The sequence below is a fragment of the Hyperolius riggenbachi genome, chromosome 8 (assembly GCF_040937935.1).
Source record: "Hyperolius riggenbachi isolate aHypRig1 chromosome 8, aHypRig1.pri, whole genome shotgun sequence".
NCBI classification, from domain to species: domain Eukaryota; kingdom Metazoa; phylum Chordata; class Amphibia; order Anura; family Hyperoliidae; genus Hyperolius; species Hyperolius riggenbachi.
In genome coordinates, this window is record NC_090653.1 from 51,065,423 (window position 1) to 51,093,242 (window position 27,820).

Here is a 27,820-nt window from a genome sequence, read left to right on the forward strand (position 1 = left end):
TACTCTAGGTTTTTATGGTCTGTGAGTACCAGTATGGGATGTTCAGCACCTTCGAGAAGGTATCGCCACTCCTCCAGAGCTGCCTTAATGGCCAAGAGTTCCCGATCCGCCACGTCATAGTTCCTTTCTGAAGGATTCAACTTCCGGGAGAAGAAGGCAACTGGATGGAGGACCGCCTTAGGACCGAAGCGTTGGGAGAGGATTGCTCCAATAGCAACTTCAGAGGCATCGACCTCCAAGACGAAGGCTTTGGTAGGATCGGGGTGTTTAAGGATGGGTGCTGAAGTGAAGCACGACTTTAACTTTTCAAAAGCTGACTGGGCTTCTGGGGTCCAGCGGAAGGACTGACGGGTACTGGTCAACTGAGTGATGGGTGCAACAATCCGTGAGAAATTTTTGATGAAGCGTCTATAAAAATTGGCAAATCCAATGAAACGTTGTATGGCCTTCCTATCAGCAGGTACCGGCCAGTCAAGGATCGCCGAGACTTTCTGGGGATCCATCTCCACTCCTCCTGGAGAAATCTTTAGGCCCAGAAACTGGATGTTAGTCTTATGGAATTCACACTTCTCGGGCTTAGCATAGAGTCCATGGGTTCGAAGACGGGCCAAGACCCGTTTTACATGACTATAATGGACCTCCTGAGAAGGGGAGAAGATAAGGATGTCATCCAAATAGACCACCATGAAGTTGTCAATATAATCCCTGAAGATATCATTGACGAAGTGTTGAAACGTGGCTGGAGCATTACACAAGCCAAACGGCATCACAAGGTACTCGAAATGTCCGAACCGGGAACGGAAAGCCGTCTTCCACTCATCTCCTTTGTGGATCCTGATCAGATTGTAGGCCCCCCTTAAGTCAAGCTTGGAGAAGATACAGGCCGATCCAAGTCGCTGGAACAAATCAGGCATCAATGGTAGAGGGTATCGATTCTTAATGGTTATCTTGTTCAGATCCCGATAATCGATGCAAGGACGAAGGGAGCCATCCTTTTTTTCCACAAAGAAAATCCCGGCCCCAGCGGGAGACGTAGAAGGTCGAATGAACCCCTTTTGGAGATTTTCCTCTATGTACTCCTTGAGGATCTGGGTCTCGGGTTCTGAAAGTGGATAAGTTCTGCCGAAAGGGATGGGAGCACCTGGCTGGAGGTCAATCGGACAGTCATATGGGCGGTGTGGTGGAAGAGCATCCGCCTTGGACTTGTCGAAGACATCTAGAAAGTCGTGATAGACCCTTGGGTTAATGTCCTTCTTGAGTGAGTCCATACAGAACAAGGACCCAGCTCGAGGAAAACATGAACGAAGACAGTAGTTGGAACTGAAGGAAACCTCACGAGAAGCCCAATTAATAATAGGGTTGTGAGTCCTTAGCCAGGGCATCCCCAGGATGACCGGAAACAGAGGAGAAGGCAGAAGGTCGAAACTCAAGTATTCTTGATGTTCTCCCTGGATGGAAACAAGGAGTGGTAGTGTCTCGGAGATGATAGGACCGGAGCAAATAGCAGATCCATCTGCCAACTGAATGGATAAAGGTTGACTCTTGCGGCGGACAGGAAGGAGTAGTTGCTGTGCCAGTTGAACATCCAGGAAGCAAGAGCAGGCTCCAGAATCCACTATGGCCTCAATAGTTGCGGTCTTTCCGTGCGGGCCCTGTAATGAGAGAGTAAGCGGGACATGAGAGGAGGCCAGTGGAGGAACAGGAAAACCACTAGCACATCCCACTAATTCAGGCTCACCAGACGGTCTGACTGGGCAGTTGTTGCGGAAGTGTCCGGAAGCCCCACAGTACATGCACAAGTTGGATGATCTCCGACGTTGTCTCTCCTCTTGTGAAATAGCTGGTCGGGCAAGGCCAATCTGCATGGGTTCTGGCTCATCTGAAGACACAGGAACAGGAGGTATTGGAGTAGAAAGAGTCTTGGGAGTAGGTAGATTCCAGGCCGGTCTGACTGAACCGGAGCGTTCGGCTCGTCTCTCCCTCAGTCTTCTGTCTATTTGAATAGAGAGACGAATAAGCTCCTTTAGAGTGCCTGGTACCCCAACCCTGGCTAGTTCATCTTTAAGGGCTTCTGAGAGACCCTGGCGAAACTGAAAGCTCAGAGCGGAGTCATTCCAGTCGACATCTGCCTCCCAGCGACGGAAGTCCAAGACATAGTCCTCGACAGGTCTCCTTCCTTGTCGCAGGGCTTGGAGCGCGGTTTCAGCTGACGCCGCTCTTCCTGGATCATCGAAGACCTCAGACATGGTCTCAAAGAAGGTGTCAAGGGTCAGTAAGGATGGGTGCCGCTGTTCCACCAGGCGAAGGGCCCATGCCTGGGGTTCTCCTTGCAGAAGGGAGATGACTGCTCCCACTTTGATCTCCTCGTTAGCAAAGGTGCGAGGCAAAAGCGAAAAATGAAGCCGGCAAGCACTCTGGAACCATCTGAATTTGGATCGATCCCCTGAAAACCGTTCCGGTAGGGGTAACTTGGGCTCTGGAAGCAATGCTGCGGCTCCTTCTCCTAGGCCCGGAGTGGGTTCGTTATGAGCCGGGGGAACAACTGCTGGAGCAGGGACTGCAGGAGGAACCAAGACAGGAGCAGGGGCACGCAGTTGGTCGCGGATCTCCTGGAATCCCTTCTGTACTTCGTCCATCGAGACTCGAAGTTGGGTAACCAAGTCGTACAGGATCTCCACCGGGGTACGAGCTCCACTAGTGTCCATCTTGGCTGCTCGTTACTGTTAGGAACTGACTGGATATTCTCTTCAGTCCCTGTTGACCTTCCCACGATGGAAGAGACTTTACCCAGTAGTGGAGTCTAGGTGACCACGGGTCTTCACCCACACCCCCTTGAGGGGGATGCAGGACCACACTCCCAGGAGGGGAATGTGGAACTTTGCTGCCTAGTGCCCTACCAGGTCACTACTGGGATCGTCTCAGCAAGTGGTTGGGAGAACAGAGACACTAATTGTGGAGCAGGAGTGGTCAGACGAGATCCGGAAGTCCAGGCAAACAGAGATCAGCACAAATCGGGGTCACAAGCCAAGAGGTCGGGGCAGGCGGAGATCAGGAGTAGTCGGGGTCACAAGCCAGGGGTCAGGGCAGGCAGCAGACAACGGTTATCCAGAAGACAAGCCAAAGATCAGGGCAGGCGGAGATCAGGAGTAGTCGGGGTCACAAGCCGGGGTCACAACAGGAGATCAATCAGGAAATCAGCAGAACTGGAACAACGGTTCACCAACAGGCTAGCCAAACTGATCGAGCAGCACTGCAGTTAGGGACAGTGCTGCTTTTATACTGTGAATTGGCGCCGAAATTAGCGCGCGCCCCCGTTTGCGCATGCGCGCGCGCGCATATGGTTATGCGCGCGCAGACGCGCGCGCACGGCACTGTGCGCATGCGCACTGCGCGCAGCGCCAAACGCCGTGCAGGAAGAGGAACTACAAGGACCAGAGAGCCCCCGCGCGTGCGCACTAGAGGGCGCCCCCGAGAGCTCCGAGGAGGACCCCGATGGTGAGTATGACACTTCCGCAATACAAAATGTAAAAAAAGTTGCAGTGAATAATAGGTGGCCAGCTCCTTACAGAGTAGCATGCTTTTCCTATTATTTCTGACTTGTTCCCACCAGGATTTGCATTCCTCTACTATCCTGAAGAGATGCATTATTGTCTTGCTTCTAGTAACATTTGGAAGCAATGACCTGCAGTTACATTCTATCCCTAAAATGATTGATATGTACGTTACTGATGATTCTGAAAATACTTTTCTTTTTATAACTTAGGTCTTTTAAATCGTTGCCAGTCCAAGTGGGGAGAAAGCAGTATGAGGTGAGCCTCTTGGTCTTACAATGTATGGCTGTTATGAATGTACTTACCTTCTCATTATCTCCTGATGATTCTGTGTTAGGCTGTGGTTTATGAGGCCCACCTGCTGCCATGCAGAGCTGAAGTCTCGCCTGGATGCGATCGAGTTCTTTATGGCACCCAGAAACCAGGAAACCACAGAGAGCCTTCAAGGCTGCTTGAAAAGAATCAAAAACATCCCCGTGAGTTGTTTACCGCTGTGTTTTATTCTGCATGCGAGCAGAGCTAGGAGTATCACACTGACAATGGTTGCAACAATAAAGTGAAAAAATGCTATGGCAGCTTAACAACACTATAGCCCTCAAAAAGAAAGGAAAAAAATAAGAGGAAGCTCAAGTGGTTCTCAGCCACTCACCCTTTTATTGGCAATATGGAGGATAGGTGGCAATAATAACAGGAAGGTAGGTACTGTATTTTTCGGCATATAAGACGCTCTGGAATATAAGATGCACCCAGGTTTAGAGGGCAAAAACCAGAGGGAAAAAATACTAAACCTGGTGCGTCCATGATGCAGGAGCGTCTTGTAGACGTTCTCACACCAATTATTGTGTCCCCAGTGTGTCCCCAGTGTATCCCCTTCTGTCCCTGTGTGCCCCCATCTGTCCCCAGTGTGTCCCCTGCTATCCCCAATGTGTCCTTTACCAGTTTGCCCTCTGCCCTCGTCCCCCCCCAAGTGTCTCCCACTCTCCTGTGTATCCCCTTTTGACACCCCCCCGTTTGCCATTCGTCTTCCGCTCCCCTCTCGTCATCAGCAGAAGCAGACACTAGGGGAGCCGTGCAGGAAAGGAGAGGTCTGTGGTTGCCACTGGAACTGCTTGATTAGGTAGTTGTTGATTAGTAGTTTCTGTGAGGGCCAGTGCACACCAAAAGCGCTAGTATAATCTCTGACGCTCAGCGCTTTTTGAAGTGAGTTTTCTAGGAATGTGCCTTGCTATTTTCTAATCATGCCTATCGGTTTTTGTAGTGTTTTGGTGTAGTGTTTTTTATATTTTGTTACAGTAGAGCTGTAACTGAACACCTTCTGTAACAAAAATGCTTAGATTTTGCACTTTCCTATACTTTACATTGAGGCTGAATTGCCTCAGAAATGCTGCAGGACTCGGGTTTGCGTTTGGGAGAAAATCCCATCGCTCTGGTGTGATCCCTCCCATTCAAATACATTAGCCAAGCGTTTTTCACAGCCCTGGCATTTGTAAAAGTGCTCAGAAGCGCTCTTGGTGTGCACCAGCAAGGCTGGAAGATGCCAAGAAATGTCACCACATGACTTTTTAAGAGGATACATCTTATCATTATGATGACAGCTGACAGGAAGAATGTGGTTGTTAACAGAAAAATTGTATCTTTCTATATAATCAACATTTTTACTAAGTATCCATGTTGAAGTAGATTTTTTTTTTTTTTTTTTTGCTACAGTATATCCTTTTATCCTCAGCTCTTCAGTCTTAGCTGACATAACATTAATTGCTTGTGTTATTTTGCTTCATCAGCTCATTTTAAAGCGCATGACGCTGTCTAGCACCAAAGTGTCCGATTGGCAAGTTCTCTATAAGGTAGGTTTGTGCCCCCTGCTGGTTATAACCTGAACTTACAGAGACAGAATCTTAGGCACTTGCTGCTAAGAATTTTGCCACTGATGAAGGACATATGCACTTTTTAACATTTATGATAAAGTCACCCCCATACTTCCTCTTCTCAGACTGTGTACAATGCCGTGTGCATTGGGGACATCTGCCGCACATTGCCTAAGACAGTGGCTCTCTTCTCCTGCATCTCTTCTGCGTTCAACAGTGACCTTCATTATATTGCCAGTGTCATCAGCAAAGTGGTTAGTATGTCAATAGGACAGAGCTGTCATTTCCTGCGTCTTTTTTTATGCTGTATGTCTTGAGGGTAAGCTTTATATCTTATTTTCCCTCGTAAGCCATCTGCCTTGTGCTGTTTCCTTTCTTGTCTGTCATGTTCAACAGTTTCCTCTCCCATGTGCAGCAGCGCTCTCCTGTGAGCCCCTTCCTCTCCCATGTGCAGCAGCGCTCTCCTGTGAGCCCCTTCCTCTCCCATGTGCAGCAACTCTTTCCTTTTAGCTCTTTCCTCTTCCCTGTGCAGCAACGCTCTCCTGTGAGCTCCTTCCTCTCCCATGTGCAGCAACGCTCTCCTGTGAGCTCCTTCCTCTCCCATGTGCAGCAGCGCTCTCCTGTGAGCTCCTTCCTCCCCCATGTGCAGCAGTGCTCTCCTGCGAGCTACTTCCTCACCCATGTGCAGCAGCGCTCTCCTGTGAGCTACTTCCTCTCCCATGTAGTGATGCTCGGATACCCCTTTTTATTATTCGAGTTTGGTCGAATTCGAATAGTAAATTATTCGAATTCAGTCGAATATTCGAGTCGAATATTTTTTACTATTCGATTCGACCTCGGACTTCGAGCTCACTATTCGAGTCGGTATTCGAGCTCATTATTCAAGCTGACTATTCGAATTGGCCTTAAATAGCTTCCAACACTTGTTTTGAGGGTGAATGATGCAAGAAACATCTTTTTTTCCAAGTAACAACAGCAAGTGATTATGTGGGGATGTTCCTTTAAAAAAAAAAAAGGTGGAAAGAGAAGTTGTGTCCAGAATTTTGTTCAGTACTGTATATACTTCTTCTTCTTCTTCTTCTTCTTCTTTATCTTCTATATCTTCTTCTTCTTCTTCTTCTATATCTTCTTCTTCTATATCTTCTTCTATATCTTCTTCTTCTTCTTCTATATTGTCTACTTCTTCTTCATCTTCTTCTTCTTCATCTTCTTCTTCTTCTTCATCTTCTTCTTCTTCTTCTTCATCTTCTTCTTCATCTTCTTCTTCTTCATCTTCTTCATCTTCTTCTTCTTCATCTTCTTCATCTTCTTCTTCTTCATCATCTTCTTCATCTTCTTCTTCTTCATCTTCTTCATCTTCTTCTTCTTCATCATCTTCTTCATCTTCTTCATCTTCTTCTCCTTCTTCTTCTTCTTCTTCTCCTTCTTCTTCTGCTTCTTCTTCTTCTTCTTCTTCTGCTCCTTCTTTTTCTATATCGTCTTCTTCTTCTTCACTTATTTCTCTTTTATATATTTTTTTTAAAGAAATGCAGCTATTTTTGAGTGTAACAAATAGCTGGTGGCGCACGCATGTTGGAAGCGCCATTGTATGTGCTCCCTGGTAGTGGAAACACACAGACAGCAGGAGGTAAATTCAGCAGCAGGAGGATGAGGATGAGTGTGTGGCAGCAGGCAGTCAATGAGGCAGGCAGCGTGACATAATAGCCCTGGTACCTAGCGGTGATAACAGGGCTGTAAATAAACACAGCAGGCAGGAGGTCCCAGACAGCGGTCGTGCAGCCCACATCGTGTCCAATACACAACTGGGACAACACAGTTTTCAATCCGGGCACCTCTGAAAAATTAAACCTTTTTTTTTTTTTATGGTTTTTTGGTTTTGTTTGTAAAACAAATTACACAGATATATAGCTATTGTTTGACGTAGTAGCTGGTGGCAGAGTGGCAGCAGAATGTAATTCTGTGTACCCTGGCAGTGGGAAACACAGACCGACAGCAGCAGCAGCAGGAGGAATGGAGGAGTAATGTGAGCAGCTATTGTTTGACGTAATAGCTGGTGGCAGAGTGGCAGCAGAATGTAATTCTGTGTACCCTGGCAGTGGGAAACACAGACCGACAGCAGCATCAGCAGGAGGAATGGAGGAGTAGTGTGAGTGTGGCAGCAGGTAGGCAGCGTGACATAATAGCCCTGGTACCTAGCGGTGATACCAGGGCTGTAAATAAACACAGCAGGCAGGAGGTCCCAGACAGCGGTCGTGCAGCCCACATCGTGTCCAATACACAACTGGGACAACACAGTTTTCAACCCGGGCACCTCTTAAAAATTAAACCTTTTTTTTTTTTATGGTTTTGTAGTTTTGGTTTTACAACCAATTACACAGATATAGCTATTTTTTGACGTAATAGCTGGTGGCAGAGTGGCAGCAGAAGGTAAATCTGTGTACCCTGGCAGTGGGAAACACAGACAGACAGCAGCAGGAGGAATGGAGGAGTAATTATGTGAGCAGCTATTGTTTGACGTAATAGCTGGTGGCAGAGTGGCAGCAGAAGGTAATTCTGTGTACCCTGGCAGTGGGAAACACAGACAGCAGCAGCAGGAGGAATGGAGGAGTAGTGTGAGTGTGGCAGCAGGCAGACAGCGTGACATAATAGCCCTGGTACCTAGCGGTGATACCAGGGCTGTAAATAAACACAGCAGGCAGGAGGTCCCAGACAGCGGTCGTGCAGCCCACATCGTGTCCAATACACAACTGGGACAACACAGTTTTCAACCCGGGCACCTCTGAAAAATTAAACCTTTTTTTTTTTTTTATGGTTTTGTAGTTTTGGTTTAACAACCAATTGCACAGATATAGCTATTTTTTGACGTAATAGCTGGTGGCAGAGTGGCAGCAGAAGGTAAATCTGTGTACCCTGGAAGTGGGAAACACAGACAGACAGCAGCAGCAGCAGGAGGAATGGAGGAGTAATTATGTGAGCAGCTATTGTTTGATGTAATAGCTGGTGGCAGAGTGGCAGCAGAAGGTAATTCTGTGTACCCTGGCAGTGGGAAACACAGACAGACAGCAGCAGCAGGAGGAATGGAGGAGTAGTGTGAGTGTGGCAGCAGGCAGGCAGCGTGACATAATAGCCCTGGTACCTAGCGGTGATACCAGGGCTGTAAATAAACACAGCAGGCAGGAGGTCCCAGACAGCGGTCGTGCAGCCCACATCGTGTCCAATACACAACTGGGACAACACAGTTTTCAACCCGGGCACCTCTGAAAAATTAAACCTTTTTTTTTTTTTATGGTTTTGTAGTTTTGGTTTTACAACCAATTACACAGATATAGCTATTTTTTGACGTAATAGCTGGAGGCAGAGTGGCAGCAGAAGGTAAATCTGTGTACCCTGGCAGTGGGAAACACAGACAGACAGCAGCAGCAGCAGGAGGAATGGAGGAGTAATTATGTGAGCAGCTATTGTTTGACGTAATAGCTGGTGGCAGAGTGGCAGCAGAAGGTAATTCTGTGTACCCTGGCAGTGGGAAACACAGACAGACAGCAGAAGGGCAGTACACAGCAGCCCACTGTAGGTGTAAAATGTGTGGCTGCAGGCGACGTAATAGTCAAAGTGAACCAGGCTGGCTTAGTGAGAAGGAGCCAGGAGGTGCTAAAGGGTGGTAAGGCACATTAACGATGGTTCTAAGTTCCGGCAGCCAGTTCATGTCCCCCTCTCGCCGACAACAGGGGCCAGGAACTTGCCTTCCACCCACGCCTGGTTCATCTTGAGAAACGTCTGTCTGTCCACAGACTTGTGAGACAGACGTGAGCGTTTCTCGGTGACCACGCCACCAGCTGCACTGAAGCAGCGCTCGGACAGCATGCTGGAAGGGGGGCAGGACAGCACTTCCAGGGCGTACTGCGCCAGCTCGCTCCAGATCTCCAGGCGCTTGACCCAATACTCCATGGGATCAACAGGGGCATCGCTGTCAAGCCCGCTGTAGGACCCCATGTAGTCAGCCACCATACGGGTCAGGCGCTGGCTGTGACCGGAGGAGGATGCTGCTGCATGCACCTCCTCTCTAGTCACTGCTGCCGGAGCCTCTACAGTCCTGTAGAGCTCGTTGCTGAGAGACAGCAGGTCTGTGGGGCGCTTGCTGCTGGATGCAGGCACCTGCTGCTGCCTCTGTGCTGGCTGGACAGTGGGGGTGGAAGGCTGGGGCAAGGCTTCCTCCAAGCGCTCAACAAGGGCCTGCTGCAAGCTCCTTATTTGTTGCGCTGGGTCTCCTCCTGCAGGCGGCAGGAACTGGCTCAACTTCCCCTTGAGGCGTGGGTCCAACATCATGCTGATCCAGATCTCCTCCCTCTGCTTCATCTGGATCACTCTGGGGTCCCTGCGCAGGCACGCCAGCATGTGCGCTGCCATTGGGAAGAGGCGGGCCACGTGTGCTGGCACATCGATGGCAGTGCTGCTGTCCTCATCCTCCTCCTCTGCCGCCTCATCCTCTCTCCACCCCCGCACAACTCAGCTGCGCTGTGCTGATCCCCCTCATCAGCAGCAAGGTCAGGGACCTCCACCAAGTCCTCCTCCTCCCCCTCAGAGGTGGACTGTGCAGCTGCATGACGCTCCTGCTGGTCCAAGGCTGCCGCTCCCTGTTCCAGCAAAGCATCGAGGGCCCTGTTCAGCAGACAAACCAGGGGCACCCACTCGCAGACCATAGCATGGTCCCTGCTCACCATGTTAGTGGCCTGCAGAAAGGGAGCCAGCATTAAGCACACCTGCTGCATGTGCCTCCAGTCATCATCGGGGACGATGGACGGGATGTTGCTGGTCTTGTCCCTTCTCTGAGCGGCGGAAACAGTGGCCAGGGCAAGGTACTGGTTGACAGCGTGCTTCTGTTCAACCAGACGCTCCAACATCGCCAGGGTGGAGTTCCAGCGAGTCGGAACGTCAAGGATCAGCCGATGGCGTGGCAGCTCCAGCTCCTTTTGCACGTCTTCCAGGCTCGCACAGGCTGCAGCCGAGCGCCGGAAGTGACGCACAACGTTCCTTGCCGTTTCCAGCAGTTCGCCCATCCCCTGGTAGGTGCGCAAGAACTTCTGCACCACCAGGTTCAGCACGTGGGCAAGACAGGGGATGTGGGTCAGGTTTCCCCTGTCTATTGCGGCAACCAGATTGGCCCCATTGTCGGCAACCACCTCTCCGACTCTGAGGCCTCTGGGGGTCAGCCAAATCCTCTCCTGCTCCTGGAGTTTGGCCAACACATGGGTTGCCGTCAGCTTGGTCTTCCCAAGGCTGACCAAGTGCAGCAGCGCTTGGCAGTGGCGGGCCTTCACGCTGCTGCTGAGGCGGGGGGTTTGGCCAGGTGTGCCGGAGGATGGCAGAGGATCGGAGGAACCTGCTGCAGTTCACCTGACCCTGCGGGGTGGCACCACCCACTGTGTTGCTGCTGCTGCTGTGCCCGCTGCTGCTCTCCCATCCTCACCCCCTTCCATCAAGCTGACCCAGTGGACAGTGAAGGACAGGTAGCGGCCTGTCCCGAAGCGGCTGCTCCAGGAGTCCATGGTGACGTGGACCCTTTCACCAACCGCGTGCTCCAGCCCTCGCTCCACATTGGCCATCACAAAGCGGTGCAGTGCAGGAATGGCCTTGCGGGCGAAGAAGTGTCTGCTGGGGAGCTGCCAGTCTGGGGCTGCACAAGCAAGCAGCGCACGCATGTCGCTCCCCTCCTGCACGAGCGTGTACGGCAGGAGTTGGGAGCACATGGCCCGTGCCAGCAAGCCGTTCAGCTGCCGCACGCGACGGCTGCTGGGAGGCAGAGCCCTAACCACCCCCTGGAAGGACTCGCTCAAATGGCTCTGGCGTGGCCTTTTGCTGGCACGGGAATCAGCGGACACAGCAGAGGAGGCCACTGAGGACTGGCTGCCAGAACAGGCCTCAGTGTCGGCGGCAGGAGTTGCAGAGGGGGGAGGAGCAGTGCGTTTCCGCACTCCTGCTGGTGCTGCTGGAGGAGCAGGAGGGCGGGTGGCTGCTGTTGCTGCTGCTGCTGAAGGCTGTGCAGTGATGGGTGTGGTGCCACTGCCAGCACCAGATGCCTTCAGCCTCTGGAACTCCTCATGCTGGTGGAAATGTTTCGCAGCAAGGTGGTTGATGAGCGAGCTGGTACTGAACTTTAAGGGGTCTGCACCTCTGCTCAACTTCCGCTGACAGTGGTTGCAAGTGGCGTACTTGCTGTACACTGTGGGCATGGTGAAAAATCGCCAAATTGGTGATAAAAACAACCCCCTACGGCATGGAACCGCTGCTGCCTGTCTCCCTGTGGTGGTTGGGGGGGGGCTTGGGTGCGGCTGGTGGTGGTACTGGCAGATGCTGCTGCTGCTGCTGCTGAGCCTGAGACACCAGCAGGCTGTGGGACCTGCCTACTGCTGCCAATGCTTGCAATGATGCGCCTCCTTGCAAGGCCCACAAGCGCATCCTCCTCCTCCTCCTCAGAGCTGCTGATGACGACATCCCCTGGAGCTGGTGGCACCCAGTCTCTGTCTGTCACCGTGTCATCATCATCCTCCCCCTCCTGAAACATGTCCTGCTGGGATGATGACCCCCCAAACTCCTCTCCTGATGCATGGATGGGCTGCTTAAATGTCGCCACAGTCTTGCTGTCCAATCCCTCCTCCCCCAAAGTGCCCATCAGCATCTCCTCCTCGAAATCGCCAACAACAGCAGACAATACCCTGATGGTGCCTGGGGTAAAAAGACTGCTGAGTGACAGGTCGGCGACTGACGGTGAACTGGCCTCCTCCCCAGGCCCTGCTGGGCGGCTGCTGCGAACAGGGGTGGTGGTGGTGGTGGTGAGGGTGGAGGCCTCGGATGCAGAGCTGATGGCGGGCTGCTCATCCTCCGTCATCAGTTGCACCACAGTGTCTGCATCCTTTTCCTCAATAGGACGTTTCCGACCCGGCTGGAGGAAAATCGGAGCAGGTGCTACACGCTGCTGCTGCTGTGTCTCTGCAGCGTGAGTTGCAGATGCTCCTGCTGGGCGGCGCCCAAGGCGTCCACGGCCAGTGGCTATAGGAGGAATGTTAGCCACTGACGCTGCTGCTGCGGAACTGTGCATGGTGGCGCGGCCGCGCCCGCGGCTTGCCACAATGCTGCTCCCTCTCCTCCTGATTCCCTTGCTGCCCTTCCCCTTGCCCAAACTGCGCTGGCTGCCACTTCCAGACATCTTCGATGTTTTGGGCGTAAACACAAAAGTTTTTTAAAAAGGGCGGGTGAAAAGTGGGGTACTTTAATGTAGTGGGTTGGTGGGCGAGGTGACTGAGTGAGTGTCTAGTACAGTAAGTAAGTAGTAACAGTCAGGAAGTACAACTAGCAGTTACAATAATCAGTAGTAATCACAAGGAAATAGAGTGTGTGTACACTACAGACAGTGAGTGCACGCACGCGCAAACACGCGCAGGAGCTAGCCTATGAACAGAGACTGAGTGAGTGTCCCTAGTACAGTAAGTAAGTAGTAACAGTCAGGAAGTACAACTAGAAGTTACAATAATAAGTAGTAATCACAAGGAAATAGAGTGTGTGTACACTACAGACAGTGAGTGCACGCACGCGCAAACACGCGCAGGAGCTAGCCTATGAACAGAGACTGAGTGAGTGTCCCTAGTACAGTAAGTAAGTGTGAGAACGCGGAAGAGCCGCCGCCATGATCCAGCGGCAGGCGGCTCTTTCCGCGCACACACGCGCCACACACACGGAGAGGCAGCCGCCTCTCCTCAGCATGAGGCGGCTGTCTCCGTGCAGGGACGCATGAAGAGCGGGGAAACCGCCGCATCAGACGCGGCGGTTGGTCCGCATGCCCCCGCTGCGGAGACACCGCAGAGCGGGGCAGTTGTGGCTGGGACTCATAGTCCCTCAGGGTTTAGAGTGACGCGCGCGCGCACTCAGGAAGAATTTATGTCAGCCAGAGATGAGTCAGCTGACCAGGTTGGTCAGCTGACTCTGGCTCCCATCCTGATTGGTCCAGCACTTAGGGAGGTGCTGGAGAGGCCTCCGTGTATATATACAGCTGGCTGTTCACTTGTTCCTTGTCTGGCGTTGCGTTCACACATGTGGGAGCACCCAGATCTGTAGTCAGATCCGTTAGTGTGCCGGGACCAGCTGGAGCTGTAATCCTACACTAAGCTAGATTCTGTTGATAGCTTAAAGTACTAGTTTGATTGTGATTATCTGTTATGACCTTTTGCCTGCCTCGACTATCCTCCTGAACTCTGACCTTGTACCTCGTTATATCTGATACCCCGTTGCTGAACCCTGCCTGTACTTTGACTCCGCCTCTGCCTCCTGATTCTGTACCCCGATATTTCTGACACCCCGCTGCCGAACCCTGCCTGTACTTTGACTCCGCCTCTGCCTCCTGATTTTGTACCCCGATATTTCTGATACCCCGCTGCTGAACCCTGCCTGTACTTTGACTCCGCCTTTGCCTACTGATATTGTACTTATCTGCCCGTCTGGTTACAACCTAGCTTGTCCGACCTCGAGAACAGACCTCACGATTTGAGGCGGTTCCCCGTCCCGTTAGTGACACTTCCGCCTGAGTGTCACTTTCGGACCTCCCTTCCCACTGTCTGTCTGACTCCTCCCGTCTTGGAGAACTCAGACCTGCGGAAGGGATCGGTGCAGTTCTCCTCGCTGCACTGAGGCTTGTCCTCTGTATTACTGTTGCACCAATCACTACACTCTACTCAGGTGACCAGAGGTTAGCTAGTATATTGGATTATCGGTGATACTGCAGATCACATATAATCTGGTATACGTCTATTTCCCGTGATACTGCAGATCACCGGTAATCAGACCTCTCTGTGCTTCACCGAGCGTTACAGTAAGTAGTAACAGTCAGGAAGTACAACTAGAAGTTACAATAATAAGTAGTAATCACAAGGAAATAGAGTGTGTGTACACTACAGACAGTGAGTGCACGCACGCGCAAACACGCGCAGGAGCTAGCCTATGAACAGAGACTGAGTGAGTGTCCCTAGTACAGTAAGTAAGTAGTAACAGTCAGGAAGTACAACTAGAAGTTACAATAATAAGTAGTAATCACAAGGAAATAGAGTGTGTGTACACTACCGACAGTGAGTGCACGCACGTGCAAACACGCGCAGGAGCTAGCCTATGAACAGTGACTAAGTGAGTGTCCCTAGTACAGTAAGTAAGTAGTAACAGTCAGGAAGTACAACTAGCAGTTACAATAATCAGTAGTAATCACAAGGAAATAGAGTGTGTGTACACAGACAGTGAGTGCACGCACACGCAGGAGCTAGCCTATGAACAGTGACAGTGAGTGTCCTAGTACAGTTACAGTATATAACTACAATACAAAATACAATCAATCAGTAGTAAAGGACAGCAGAAATACTGGTATAGATGAGAAATAAACAGAGGACAGGAGAGAACAGCTGCCCACACAGGCAGGCCCTGAGGCCTAAAGCTGTAAGCCTGCAGCAGCTGTCTCTCTCTATGTAACACAAAAGCTACTAACTAAAATACAATGTCTATCTAACTAACAACAATATAGGTGTATATAGGAGGTGTATGTGAGCAAAAACGCTAGGTGATTGACCACAATAAAGCTCTTGCTAAGCCAAAGCACAAAGGAGCAGATCTCTCTCTGTGCAAAGTCAGGCAAGGACGGAAAAACGGAACATGGCGGCCGCTATTTATAGGGTAGGGGCTGGCCAGGGTCCCCCTCTGTGATTGGCTGCCGTCAGAGGGCCTGGGAGCCCTCTGATTGGCTCTAAGGACATCAATCTGGGCTATGACGCTATTCGAGCTCGGTATTCGAGCTCGAATAGCGCTGTTAGCTCGAATAGCGCGAATAGTGAATGGGCTATTCGAGTTCACTCGAATAGCCCATTCGAATAGCTCCAGCTATTCGGAGCTCGAATACCGAGCTCGAATAGCTGAAAAAGAGCTCGAATATTCGAGCTACTAGAATATTCGAGCTCTGCTGAGCACCACTGCTCCCATGTGCAGCAACGCTTTCCTTTCAGCTCTTTCCTCTTCCCTGTGCAGCAGCGCTCTCCTGTGAGCTACTTCCTCTCCCATGTGCAGCAGCGCTCTCCTGTGAGCTACTTCCTCTCCCATGTGCAGCAGCCACCCTCTGCTCCTTCCTCTCCCATGTGCAGCAGTGCTCTCCTGTGAGCTACTTCCTCTCCCATGTGCAGCAACGCTCTCCTGTGTGCTACTTCCTCTCCCATGTGCAGCAACGCTCTCCTTTAAGCTGTTTCCTCTTCCCTGTGCAGCAGCGCTCTCCTGTGATCTACTTCCTCTCCTATGTGCAGTAGCGCACTCCTTTGAGCTACTTCCTCTCCCATGTGCAGCAACGCTCTCCTGTGAGGTACTTCCTCTCCCATGTGCAGCAGCGCTCTCCTGTGTGCTACTTCCTCTCCCATGTGCAGTAGCGCACTCCTTTGAGCTACTTCCTCTCCCATGTGCAGCAACGCTCTCCTGTGAGGTACTTCCTCTCCCATGTGCAGCAGCGCTCTCCTGTGTGCTACTTCCTCTCCCATGTGCAGCAGTGCTCTCCTGTGAGGTACTTCCTCTCCCGTGTGCATCAGTGCTCTCCTGTGAGGTACTTCCTCTCCCATGTGCAGCAACGCTCTCCTGTGAGCTCCTTCCTTTCCCATGTGCAGCAGCGCTTTCCTGTGTGCTACTTCCTCTCCCATGTGCAGCCGCGCTCTCCTGTGAGCTACTTCCTTTCCTATGTGCAGCAGCTCTCTCCTGTGAGCTACTTCCTCTTCCCTGTGCAGCAATGCTCTCCTGTGAGCTACATCCTCTCCCGTGTGCAGCAGCGCTCTCCTGTGAGCCCCTTCCTCCCCTGTGCAGCAGTGCTCTCCAGTGAGCTACTTCCTCTCGCCTGTGCAGCAATGCTCTTTTGTGAGGTACTTCCTCTCCCATGTGCAGCAGCTCTCTCCTGTGAGCTCCCTCCTCTCCCCTGTGCAGCAGCGCTCTCCTGTGAGCTACTTCCTCTCCCATGCACAGCAATGCTCTCTTGTAAGCTCCTTCCTCTCCCATGTGCAGCAGAGCTCTCCTGTGAGCTACTTCCTCTTCCCTGTGCAGCAATGCTCTCCTGTGAGCTACATCCTCTGCCGTGTGCAGCAGCGCTCTCCTGTGAGCCCCTTCCTCCCCTGTGCAGCAGTGCTCTCCAGTGAGCTACTTCCTCTCCCCTGTGCAGCAACGCTCTCCTGTGAGCTCCTTCCTCTCCCATGTGCAGTAGCACTCTCCTGTGAGCTCTTTCCTCTCCTATGTGCAGCAGCGCTCTCCTGTGAGCTCCTTCCTTTCCCATGTGCAGCAGCGTTCTCCTGTGAGCTCCTTCCTCTCCCATGTGCAGCAGCGCTCTCCAGTGAGCTACTTCCTCTCTCATGTGCAGCAGCCATCCTCTATTCCTTCCTCCCCCATGTGCAGCAGCGCTCTCCTTTGAGCTCCTTCCTATCCCATGTGCAGCAACGCTCTCCTGTGAGCTCCTTCCTCTCCCATGTGCAGCAACGCTCTCCCGTGAGCTCCTTCCTCTCCCATGTGCAGCAGCGCTCTACTGTGAGCTCCTTCCTCTCCCATGCACAGCAGCGCTCTCCTGTGAGCTCCTTCCTCTCCCATGCACAGCAGCGCTCTCTTGTGAAGTTCTTCCTCTCCCATGTGCAGCAACGCTCTCCTGTGAGCTCCTTCCTCTCCCATGTGCAGCTCGCTCTACTGTGAGCTCCTTCCTCTCCCATGCACAGCAGCGCTCTTCTGTGAGCTCCTTCCTCTCCCATGCACAGCAGCGCTCTCTTGTGAAGTACTTCCTCTCCCATGTGCAGCAACGCTCTCCTGTGAGTTCCTTCCTCTCTCATGTGCAGCAGCGCTCTCCTGTGAGCTCCTTCCTCTCCCATGTGCAGCAGCGATCTCCTGTGAGCTCTTTCCTCTCTTATGTGCAGCAGCGCTCTCCTGTGAGCTCCTTCCTCTCCCATGTGCAGCAGCGCTCTCCTGTGAGCTCCTTCCTCTCCCATGCACAGCAGCGCTCTCCTGTGAGGTCTTTCCTCTCCTATGTGCAGCAGCGCTCTCCTGTGAGCTCCTTCCTCTCCCATGTGCAGCAGCGCTCTCCTGTGAGCTCCTTCCTCTCCCATGCACAGCAGCGCTCTCCTGTGAGGTACTTCCTCTCCCATGTGCAGCAACGCTCTACTGTGAGCTCCTTCCTCTCCCATGTGCAGCTCTTTCTACTGTGAGCTCCTTCCTCTCCCATGTACAGCAGCGCTCTTCTGTGAACTCCTTCCTCTCCCATGCACAGCAGCGCTCTCTTGTGAAGTACTTCCTCTCCCATGTGCAGCAACGCTCTCCTGTGAGTTCCTTCCTTTCTCATGTGCAGCAGCGCTCTCCTGTGAGCTCCTTCCTCTCCCATGTGCAGCAGCGCTCTCCTGTGAGCTTTTTCCTCTCCTATGTGCAGCAGCGCTCTCCTGTGAGCTCCTTCCTCTCCCATGTGCAGCAGCGCTCTCCTGTGAGCTCCTTCCTCTCCCATGCACAGCAGCGCTCTCCTGTGAGGTCTTTCCTCTCCTATGTGCAGCAGCGCTCTCCTGTGAGCTCCTTCCTCTCCCATGTGCAGCAGCGCTCTCCTGTGAGCTCCTTCCTCTCCCATGCACAGCAGCGCTCTCGTGTGAGGTACTTCCTCTCCCATGTGCAGCAACGCTCTCCTGTGAGCTCCTTCCTCTCCCATGTGCAGCTCGCTCTACTGTGAGCTCCTTTCTCTCCCATGCACAGCAGCGCTCTCCTGTGAGCTCTTTCCTCTTCTATGTGCAGCAGCGCTCTCCTGTGAGCTCCTTCCTCTCCCATGTGCAGCAGCGCTCTCCTGTGAGCTCCTTCCTCTCCCATGCACAGCAGCGCTCTCCTGTGAGGTCTTTCCTCTCCTATGTGCAGCAACGCTCTCCCGTGAGCTCCTTCCTCTCCCATGTGCAGCAGCGCTCTACTGTGAGCTCCTTCCTCTCCCATGCACAGCAGCGCTCTCCTGTGAGCTCCTTCCTCTCCCATGCACAGCAGCGCTCTCTTGTGAAGTTCTTCCTCTCCCATGTGCAGCAACGCTCTCCTGTGAGCTCCTTCCTCTCCCATGTGCAGCTCGCTCTACTGTGAGCTCCTTCCTCTCCCATGCACAGCAGCGCTCTTCTGTGAGCTCCTTCCTCTCCCATGCACAGCAGCGCTCTCTTGTGAAGTACTTCCTCTCCCATGTGCAGCAACGCTCTCCTGTGAGTTCCTTCCTCTCTCATGTGCAGCAGCGCTCTCCTGTGAGCTCCTTCCTCTCCCATGTGCAGCAGCGATCTCCTGTGAGCTCTTTCCTCTCTTATGTGCAGCAGCGCTCTCCTGTGAGCTCCTTCCTCTCCCATGTGCAGCAGCGCTCTCCTGTGAGCTCCTTCCTCTCCCCTGCACAGCAGCGCTCTCCTGTGAGGTCTTTCCTCTCCTATGTGCAGCAGCGCTCTCCTGTGAGCTCCTTCCTCTCCCATGTGCAGCAGCGCTCTCCTGTGAGCTCCTTCCTCTCCCATGCACAGCAGCGCTCTCCTGTGAGGTACTTCCTCTCCCATGTGCAGCAACGCTCTACTGTGAGCTCCTTCCTCTCCCATGTGCAGCTCATTCTACTGTGAGCTCCTTCCTCTTCCATGTACAGCAGCGCTCTTCTGTGAGCTCCTTCCTCTCCCATGCACAGCAGCGCTCTCTTGTGAAGTACTTCCTCTCCCATGTGCAGCAACGCTCTCCTGTGAGTTCCTTCCTCTCTCATGTGCAGCAGCGCTCTCCTGTGAGCTCCTTCCTCTCCCATGTGCAGCAGCGCTCTCCTGTGAGCTTTTTCCTCTCCTATGTGCAGCAGCGCTCTCCTGTGAGCTCCTTCCTCTCCCATGTGCAGCAGCGCTCTCCTGTGAGCTCCTTCCTCTCCCATGCACAGCAGCGCTCTCGTGTGAGGTACTTCCTCTCCCATGTGCAGCAGCGCTCTCCTGTGAGCTCCTTCCTCTCCCATGCACAGCAGCGCTCTCCTGTGAGGTCTTTCCTCTACTATGTGCAGCAACGCTCTCCCGTGAGCTCCTTCCTCTCCCATGTGCAGCAGCGCTCTACTGTGAGCTCCTTCCTCTCCCATGCACAGCAGCGCTCTCCTGTGAGCTCCTTCCTCTCCCATGCACAGCAGCGCTCTCTTGTGAAGTTCTTCCTCTCCCATGTGCAGCAACGCTCTCCTGTGAGCTCCTTCCTCTCCCATGTGCAGCTCGCTCTACTGTGAGCTCCTTCCTCTCCCATGCACAGCAGCGCTCTTCTGTGAGCTCCTTCCTCTCCCATGCACAGCAGCGCTCTCTTGTGAAGTACTTCCTCTCCCATGTGCAGCAACGCTCTCCTGTGAGTTCCTTCCTCTCTCATGTGCAGCAGCGCTCTCCTGTGAGCTCCTTCCTCTCCCATGTGCAGCAGCGATCTCCTGTGAGCTCTTTCCTCTCTTATGTGCAGCAGCGCTCTCCTGTGAGCTCCTTCCTCTCCCATGTGCAGCAGCGCTCTCCTGTGAGCTCCTTCCTCTCCCATGCACAGCAGCGCTCTCCTGTGAGGTCTTTCCTCTCCTATGTGCAGCAGCGCTCTCCTGTGAGCTCCTTCCTCTCCCATGTGCAGCAGCGCTCTCCTGTGAGCTCCTTCCTCTCCCATGCACAGCAGCGCTCTCCTGTGAGGTACTTCCTCTCCCATGTGCAGCAACGCTCTACTGTGAGCTCCTTCCTCTCCCATGTGCAGCTCATTCTACTGTGAGCTCCTTCCTCTTCCATGTACAGCAGCGCTCTTCTGTGAGCTCCTTCCTCTCCCATGCACAGCAGCGCTCTCTTGTGAAGTACTTCCTCTCCCATGTGCAGCAACGCTCTCCTGTGAGTTCCTTCCTCTCTCATGTGCAGCAGCGCTCTCCTGTGAGCTCCTTCCTCTCCCATGTGCAGCAGCGCTCTCCTGTGAGCTTTTTCCTCTCCTATGTGCAGCAGCGCTCTCCTGTGAGCTCCTTCCTCTCCCATGTGCAGCAGCGCTCTCCTGTGAGCTCCTTCCTCTCCCATGCACAGCAGCGCTCTCGTGTGAGGTACTTCCTCTCCCATGTGCAGCAACGCTCTCCTGTGAGCTCCTTCCTCTCCCATGTGCAGCTCGCTCTACTGTGAGCTCCTTCCTCTCCCATGCACAGCAGCGCTCTCCTGTGAGCTCTTTCCTCTTCTATGTGCAGCAGCGCTCTCCTGTGAGCTCCTTCCTCTCCCATGCACAGCAGCGCTCTCCTGTGAGGTCTTTCCTCTCCTATGTGCAGCAGCGCTCTCCTGTGAGCTCCTTCCTCTCCCATGTGCAGCAGCGCTCTCCTGTGAGCTCCTTCCTCTCCCATGCACAGCAGCGCTCTCCTGTGAGGTCTTTCCTCTCCTATGTGCAGCAGCGCTCTCCTGTGAGCTCCTTCCTCTCCCATGTGCAGCAGCGCTCTCCTGTGAGCTCCTTCCTCTCCCATGCACAGCAGCGCTCTCCTGTGAGGTACTTCCTCTCCCATGTGCAGCAACGCTCTACTGTGAGCTCCTTCCTCTCCCATGTGCAGCTCTTTCTACTGTGAGCTCCTTCCTCTCCCATGTACAGCAGCGCTCTTCTGTGAGCTCCTTCCTCTCCCATGCACAGCAGCGCTCTCTTGTGAAGTACTTCCTCTCCCATGTGCAGCAACGCTCTCCTGTGAGTTCCTTCCTCTCTCATGTGCAGCAGCGCTCTCCTGTGAGCTCCTTCCTCTCCCATGTGCAGCAGCGCTCTCCTGTGACCTTTTTCCTCTCCTATGTGCAGCAGCGCTCTCCTGTGAGCTCCTTCCTCTCCCATGTGCAGCAGCGCTCTCCTGTGAGCTCCTTCCTCTCCCATGCACAGCAGCGCTCTCCTGTGAGGTCTTTCCTCTCCTATGTGCAGCAGCGCTTTCCTGTGAGCTCCTTCCTCTCCCATGCACAGCAGCGCTCTCGTGTGAGGTACTTCCTCTCCCATGTGCAGCAACGCTCTCCTGTGAGCTCCTTCCTCTCCCATGTGCAGCTCGCTCTACTGTGAGCTCCTTCCTCTCCCATGCACATCAGCGCTCTCCTGTGAGCTCTTTCCTCTTCTATGTGCAGCAGCGCTCTCCTGTGAGCTCCTTCCTCTCCCATGTGCAGCAGCGCTCTCCTGTGAGCTCCTTCCTCTCCCATGCACAGCAGCGCTCTCCTGTGAGGTCTTTCCTCTCCTATGTGCAGCAACGCTCTCCCGTGAGCTCCTTCCTCTCCCATGTGCAGCAGCGCTCTACTGTGAACTCCTTCCTCTCCCATGCACAGCAGCGCTCTCCTGTGAGCTCCTTCCTCTCCCATGCACAGCAGCGCTCTCTTGTGAAGTTCTTCCTCTCCCATGTGCAGCAACGCTCTCCTGTGAGCTCCTTCCTCTCCCATGTGCAGCTCGCTCTACTGTGAGCTCCTTCCTCTCCCATGCACAGCAGCGCTCTTCTGTGAGCTCCTTCCTCTCCCATGCACAGCAGCGCTCTCTTGTGAAGTACTTCCTCTCCCATGTGCAGCAACGCTCTCCTGTGAGTTCCTTCCTCTCTCATGTGCAGCAGCTCTCTCCTGTGAGCTCCTTCCTCTCCCATGTGCAGCAGCGATCTCCTGTGAGCTCTTTCCTCTCTTATGTGCAGCAGCGCTCTCCTGTGAGCTCCTTCCTCTCCCATGTGCAGCAGCGCTCTCCTGTGAGCTCCTTCCTCTCCCATGCACAGCAGCGCTCTCCTGTGAGGTCTTTCCTCTCCTATGTGCAGCAGCGCTCTCCTGTGAGCTCCTTCCTCTCCCATGTGCAGCAGCGCTCTCCTGTGAGCTCCTTCCTCTCCCATGCACAGCAGCGCTCTCCTGTGAGGTACTTCCTCTCCCATGTGCAGCAACGCTCTACTGTGAGCTCCTTCCTCTCCCATGTGCAGCTCATTCTACTGTGAGCTCCTTCCTCTTCCATGTACAGCAGCGCTCTTCTGTGAGCTCCTTCCTCTCCCATGCACAGCAGCGCTCTCTTGTGAAGTACTTCCTCTCCCATGTGCAGCAACGCTCTCCTGTGAGTTCCTTCCTCTCTCATGTGCAGCAGCGCTCTCCTGTGAGCTCCTTCCTCTCCCATGTGCAGCAGCGCTCTCCTGTGAGCTTTTTCCTCTCCTATGTGCAGCAGCGCTCTCCTGTGAGCTCCTTCCTCTCCCATGTGCAGCAGCGCTCTCCTGTGAGCTCCTTCCTCTCCCATGCACAGCAGCGCTCTCCTGTGAGGTTTTTCCTCTCCTATGTGCAGCAGCGCTCTCCTGTGAGCTCCTTCCTCTCCCATGTGCAGCAGCGCTCTCCTGTGAGCTCCTTCCTCTCCCATGCACAGCAGCGCTCTCGTGTGAGGTACTTCCTCTCCCATGTGCAGCAACGCTCTCCTGTGAGTTCCTTCCTCTCTCATGTGCAGCAGTGCTCTCCTGTGAGCTCCTTCCTCTCCCATGTGCAGCAGCGATCTCCTGTGAGCTCTTTCCTCTCTTATGTGCAGCAGCGCTCTCCTGTGAGCTCCTTCCTCTCCCATGTGCAGCAGCGCTCTCCTGTGAGCTCCTTCCTCTCCCATGCACAGCAGCGCTCTCCTGTGAGGTCTTTCCTCTCCTATGTGCAGCAGCGCTCTCCTGTGAGCTCCTTCCTCTCCCATGTGCAGCAGCGCTCTCCTGTGAGCTCCTTCCTCTCCCATGCACAGCAGCGCTCTCCTGTGAGGTACTTCCTCTCCCATGTGCAGCAACGCTCTACTGTGAGCTCCTTCCTCTCCCATGTGCAGCTCATTCTACTGTGAGCTCCTTCCTCTTCCATGTACAGCAGCGCTCTTCTGTGAGCTCCTTCCTCTCCCATGCACAGCAGCGCTCTCTTGTGAAGTACTTCCTCTCCCATGTGCAGCAACGCTCTCCTGTGAGTTCCTTCCTCTCTCATGTGCAGCAGCGCTCTCCTGTGAGCTCCTTCCTCTCCCATGTGCAGCAGCGCTCTCCTGTGAGCTTTTTCCTCTCCTATGTGCAGCAGCGCTCTCCTGTGAGCTCCTTCCTCTCCCATGTGCAGCAGCGCTCTCCTGTGAGCTCCTTCCTCTCCCATGCACAGCAGCGCTCTCGTGTTAGGTACTTCCTCTCCCATGTGCAGCAACGCTCTCCTGTGAGCTCCTTCCTCTCCCATGTGCAGCTCGCTCTACTGTGAGCTCCTTCCTCTCCCATGCACAGCAGCGCTCTCCTGTGAGCTCTTTCCTCTTCTATGTGCAGCAGCGCTCTCCTGTGAGCTCCTTCCTCTCCCATGCACAGCAGCGCTCTCCTGTGAGGTCTTTCCTCTCCTATGTGCAGCAGCGCTCTCCTGTGAGCTCCTTCCTCTCCCATGTGCAGCAGCGCTCTCCTGTGAGCTCCTTCCTCTCCCATGCACAGCAGCGCTCTCCTGTGAGGTCTTTCCTCTCCTATGTGCAGCAGCGCTCTCCTGTGAGCTCCTTCCTCTCCCATGTGCAGCAGCGCTCTCCTGTGAGCTCCTTCCTCTCCCATGCACAGCAGCGCTCTCCTGTGAGGTACTTCCTCTCCCATGTGCAGCAACGCTCTACTGTGAGCTCCTTCCTCTCCCATGTGCAGCTCTTTCTACTGTGAGCTCCTTCCTCTCCCATGTACAGCAGCGCTCTTCTGTGAGCTCCTTCCTCTCCCATGCACAGCAGCGCTCTCTTGTGAAGTACTTCCTCTCCCATGTGCAGCAACGCTCTCCTGTGAGTTCCTTCCTCTCTCATGTGCAGCAGCGCTCTCCTGTGAGCTCCTTCCTCTCCCATGTGCAGCAGCGCTCTCCTGTGACCTTTTTCCTCTCCTATGTGCAGCAGCGCTCTCCTGTGAGCTCCTTCCTCTCCCATGTGCAGCAGCGCTCTCCTGTGAGCTCCTTCCTCTCCCATGCACAGCAGCGCTCTCCTGTGAGGTCTTTCCTCTCCTATGTGCAGCAGCGCTTTCCTGTGAGCTCCTTCCTCTCCCATGAGCTCCTTCCTCTCCCATGCACAGCAGCGCTCTCGTGTGAGGTACTTCCTCTCCCATGTGCAGCAACGCTCTCCTGTGAGCTCCTTCCTCTCCCATGTGCAGCTCGCTCTACTGTGAGCTCCTTCCTCTCCCATGCACATCAGCGCTCTCCTGTGAGCTCTTTCCTCTTCTATGTGCAGCAGCGCTCTCCTGTGAGCTCTTTCCTCTCCCATGTGCAGCAGCGCTCTCCTGTGAGCTCCTTCCTCTCCCATGCACAGCAGCGCTCTCCTGTGAGGTCTTTCCTCTCCTATGTGCAGCAACGCTCTCCCGTGAGCTCCTTCCTCTCCCATGTGCAGCAGCGCTCTACTGTGAACTCCTTCCTCTCCCATGCACAGCAGCGCTCTCCTGTGAGCTCCTTCCTCTCCCATGCACAGCAGCGCTCTCTTGTGAAGTTCTTCCTCTCCCATGTGCAGCAACGCTCTCCTGTGAGCTCCTTCCTCTCCCATGTGCAGCTCGCTCTACTGTGAGCTCCTTCCTCTCCCATGCACAGCAGCGCTCTTCTGTGAGCTCCTTCCTCTCCCATGCACAGCAGCGCTCTCTTGTGAAGTACTTCCTCTCCCATGTGCAGCAACGCTCTCCTGTGAGTTCCTTCCTCTCTCATGTGCAGCAGCGCTCTCCTGTGAGCTCCTTCCTCTCCCATGTGCAGCAGCGATCTCCTGTGAGCTCTTTCCTCTCTTATGTGCAGCAGCGCTCTCCTGTGAGCTCCTTCCTCTCCCATGTGCAGCAGCGCTCTCCTGTGAGCTCCTTCCTCTCCCATGCACAGCAGCGCTCTCCTGTGAGGTCTTTCCTCTCCTATGTGCAGCAGCGCTCTCCTGTGAGCTCCTTCCTCTCCCATGTGCAGCAGCGCTCTCCTGTGAGCTCCTTCCTCTCCCATGCACAGCAGCGCTCTCCTGTGAGGTACTTCCTCTCCCATGTGCAGCAACGCTCTACTGTGAGCTCCTTCCTCTCCCATGTGCAGCTCATTCTACTGTGAGCTCCTTCCTCTTCCATGTACAGCAGCGCTCTTCTGTGAACTCCTTCCTCTCCCATGCACAGCAGCGCTCTCTTGTGAAGTACTTCCTCTCCCATGTGCGGCAACGCTCTCCTGTGAGTTCCTTCCTCTCTCATGTGCAGCAGCGCTCTCCTGTGAGCTCCTTCCTCTCCCATGTGCAGCAGCGCTCTCCTGTGAGCTTTTTCCTCTCCTATGTGCAGCAGCGCTCTCCTGTGAGCTCCTTCCTCTCCCATGTGCAGCAGCGCTCTCCTGTGAGCTCCTTCCTCTCCCATGCACAGCAGCGCTCTCCTGTGAGGTTTTTCCTCTCCTATGTGCAGCAGCGCTCTCCTGTGAGCTCCTTCCTCTCCCATGTGCAGCAGCGCTCTCCTGTGAGCTCCTTCCTCTCCCATGCACAGCAGCGCTCTCGTGTGAGGTACTTCCTCTCCCATGTGCAGCAACGCTCTCCTGTGAGCTCCTTCCTCTCCCATGTGCAGCTCGCTCTACTGTGAGCTCCTTCCTCTCCCATGCACAGCAGCGCTCTCCTGTGAGGTCTTTCCTCTCCTATGTGCAGCAGCGCTCTCCTGTGAGCTCCTTCCTCTCCCATGTGCAGCAGCGCTCTCCTGTGAGCTCCTTCCTCTCCCATGCACAGCAGCGCTCTCCTGTGAGGTCTTTCCTCTCCTATGTGCAGCAGCGCTCTCCTGTGAGCTCCTTCCTCTCTAAAGTGCAGCAGCGCTCTCCTGTGAGCTCCTTCCTCTCCCATGCACAGCAGCGCTCTCCTGTGAGGTACTTCCTCTCCCATGTGCAGCAACGCTCTACTGTGAGCTCCTTCCTCTCCCATGTGCAGCTCTTTCTACTGTGAGCTCCTTCCTCTCCCATGTACAGCAGCGCTCTCCTGTGAGTTCCTTCCTCTCTCATGTGCAGCAGCGCTCTCCTGTGAGCTCCTTCCTCTCCCATGTGCAGCAGCGCTCTCCTGTGAGCTTTTTCCTCTCCTATGTGCAGCAGCGCTCTCCTGTGAGCTCCTTCCTCTCCCATGTGCAGCAGCGCTCTCCTGTGAGCTCCTTCCTCTCCCATGCACAGCAGCGCTCTCCTGTGAGGTCTTTCCTCTCCTATGTGCAGCAGCGCTCTCCTGTGAGCTCCTTCCTCTCCCATGTGCAGCAGCGCTCTCCTGTGAGCTCCTTCCTCTCCCATGCACAGCAGCGCTCTCGTGTGAGGTACTTCCTCTCCCATGTGCAGCTCGCTCTACTGTGAGCTCCTTCCTCTCCCATGCACAGCAGCGCTCTCCTGTGAGCTCTTTCCTCTTCTATGTGCAGCAGCGCTCTCCTGTGAGCTCCTTCCTCTCCCATGTGCAGCAGCGCTCTCCTGTGAGCTCCTTCCTCTCCCATGCACAGCAGCGCTCTCCTGTGAGGTCTTTCCTCTTCTATGTGCAGCAGCGCTCTCCTGTGAGCTCCTTCCTCTCCCATGTGCAGCAGCACTCTCCTGTGAGCTCCTTCCTCTCCCATGCACAGCAGCGCTCTCCTGTGAGGTACTTCCTCTCCCATGTGCAGCAATGCTCTCCTGTGAGCTCCTTCCTCTCCCATGTGCAGCTCGCTCTACTGTGAGCTCCTTCCTCTCCCATGCACAGCAGCGCTCTTCTGTGAGCTCCTTCCTCTCCCATGCACAGCAGCGCTCTCTTGTGAAGTTCTTCCTCTCCCATGTGCAGCAACGCTTTCCTGTGAGCTCCTTCCTCTCTCATGTGCAGCATCGCTCTCCTGTGAGCTACTTCCTCTCCCATGTGCCACAGCGCTCTCCTGTGAGCTACTTCCTCTCCCATGTGCAGCAGCGCTCTCCTGTGAGCTACTTCCTCTCCCATGTGCAGCAACGCTCTCCTTTAAGCTCTTTCCTCTTCCCTGTGCAGCAGCGCTCTCCTGTGAGCTCCTTCCTCTCCCATGTGCAGCAGCGCTCTCCTGTGATCTACTTCCTCTCCCATGTGCAGCAGTGCTCTCCTGTGAGCTACTTCCTCTCCCATGTGCAGCAGCCACCCTCTGCTCCTTCCTCTCCCATGTGCAGCAGCGCTTTCCTGTGAGCTCCTTACTCTCCCATGTGCAGCAGCGCTCTCCTGTGAGCTCCTTCCTCTCCCATGTGCAGCAGCGCTCTCCTGTGAGCCCCTTCCTCTCCCATGTGCAGCAACGCTCTCCTTTCAGCTCTTTCCTCTTCCCTGTGCAGCAGCACTCTCCTGTGAGCTACTTCCTCTCCCATGTGCAGCAGCCACCCTCTGCTCCTTCCTCTCCCATGTGCAGCAGCGCTCTCCTGTGAGCTCCTTACTCTCCCATGTGCAGCAGCGCTCTCCTGTGAGCTCCTTCCTCTCCCATGTGCAGCAGCGCTCTCCTGTGAGCCCCTTCCTCTCCCATGTGCAGCAACGCTCTCCTTT

At 54.1% G+C, this 27,820-nt stretch overlaps 1 protein-coding gene across 9 annotated transcripts in view; it reads left to right on the forward strand.

Annotated features, from left to right (window-relative positions):
- Positions 1-27,820, forward strand: part of MSH5 (mutS homolog 5) — a 216,587-nt gene that overhangs the window by 133,851 nt on the left and 54,916 nt on the right. For 8 of the 9 annotated variants that reach the window (XM_068250397.1, XM_068250402.1, XM_068250400.1 and 5 more), the window contains 4 exons: positions 3,764-3,809; positions 3,889-4,027; positions 5,333-5,395; positions 5,542-5,670. In XM_068250397.1, the coding sequence (XP_068106498.1) occupies positions 3,764-3,809; positions 3,889-4,027; positions 5,333-5,395; positions 5,542-5,670 (377 nt within the window). The remainder of the gene's footprint in view (positions 1-3,763; positions 3,810-3,888; positions 4,028-5,332; positions 5,396-5,541; positions 5,671-27,820) is intronic. The other variant, XM_068250399.1, reaches the window with a different exon arrangement.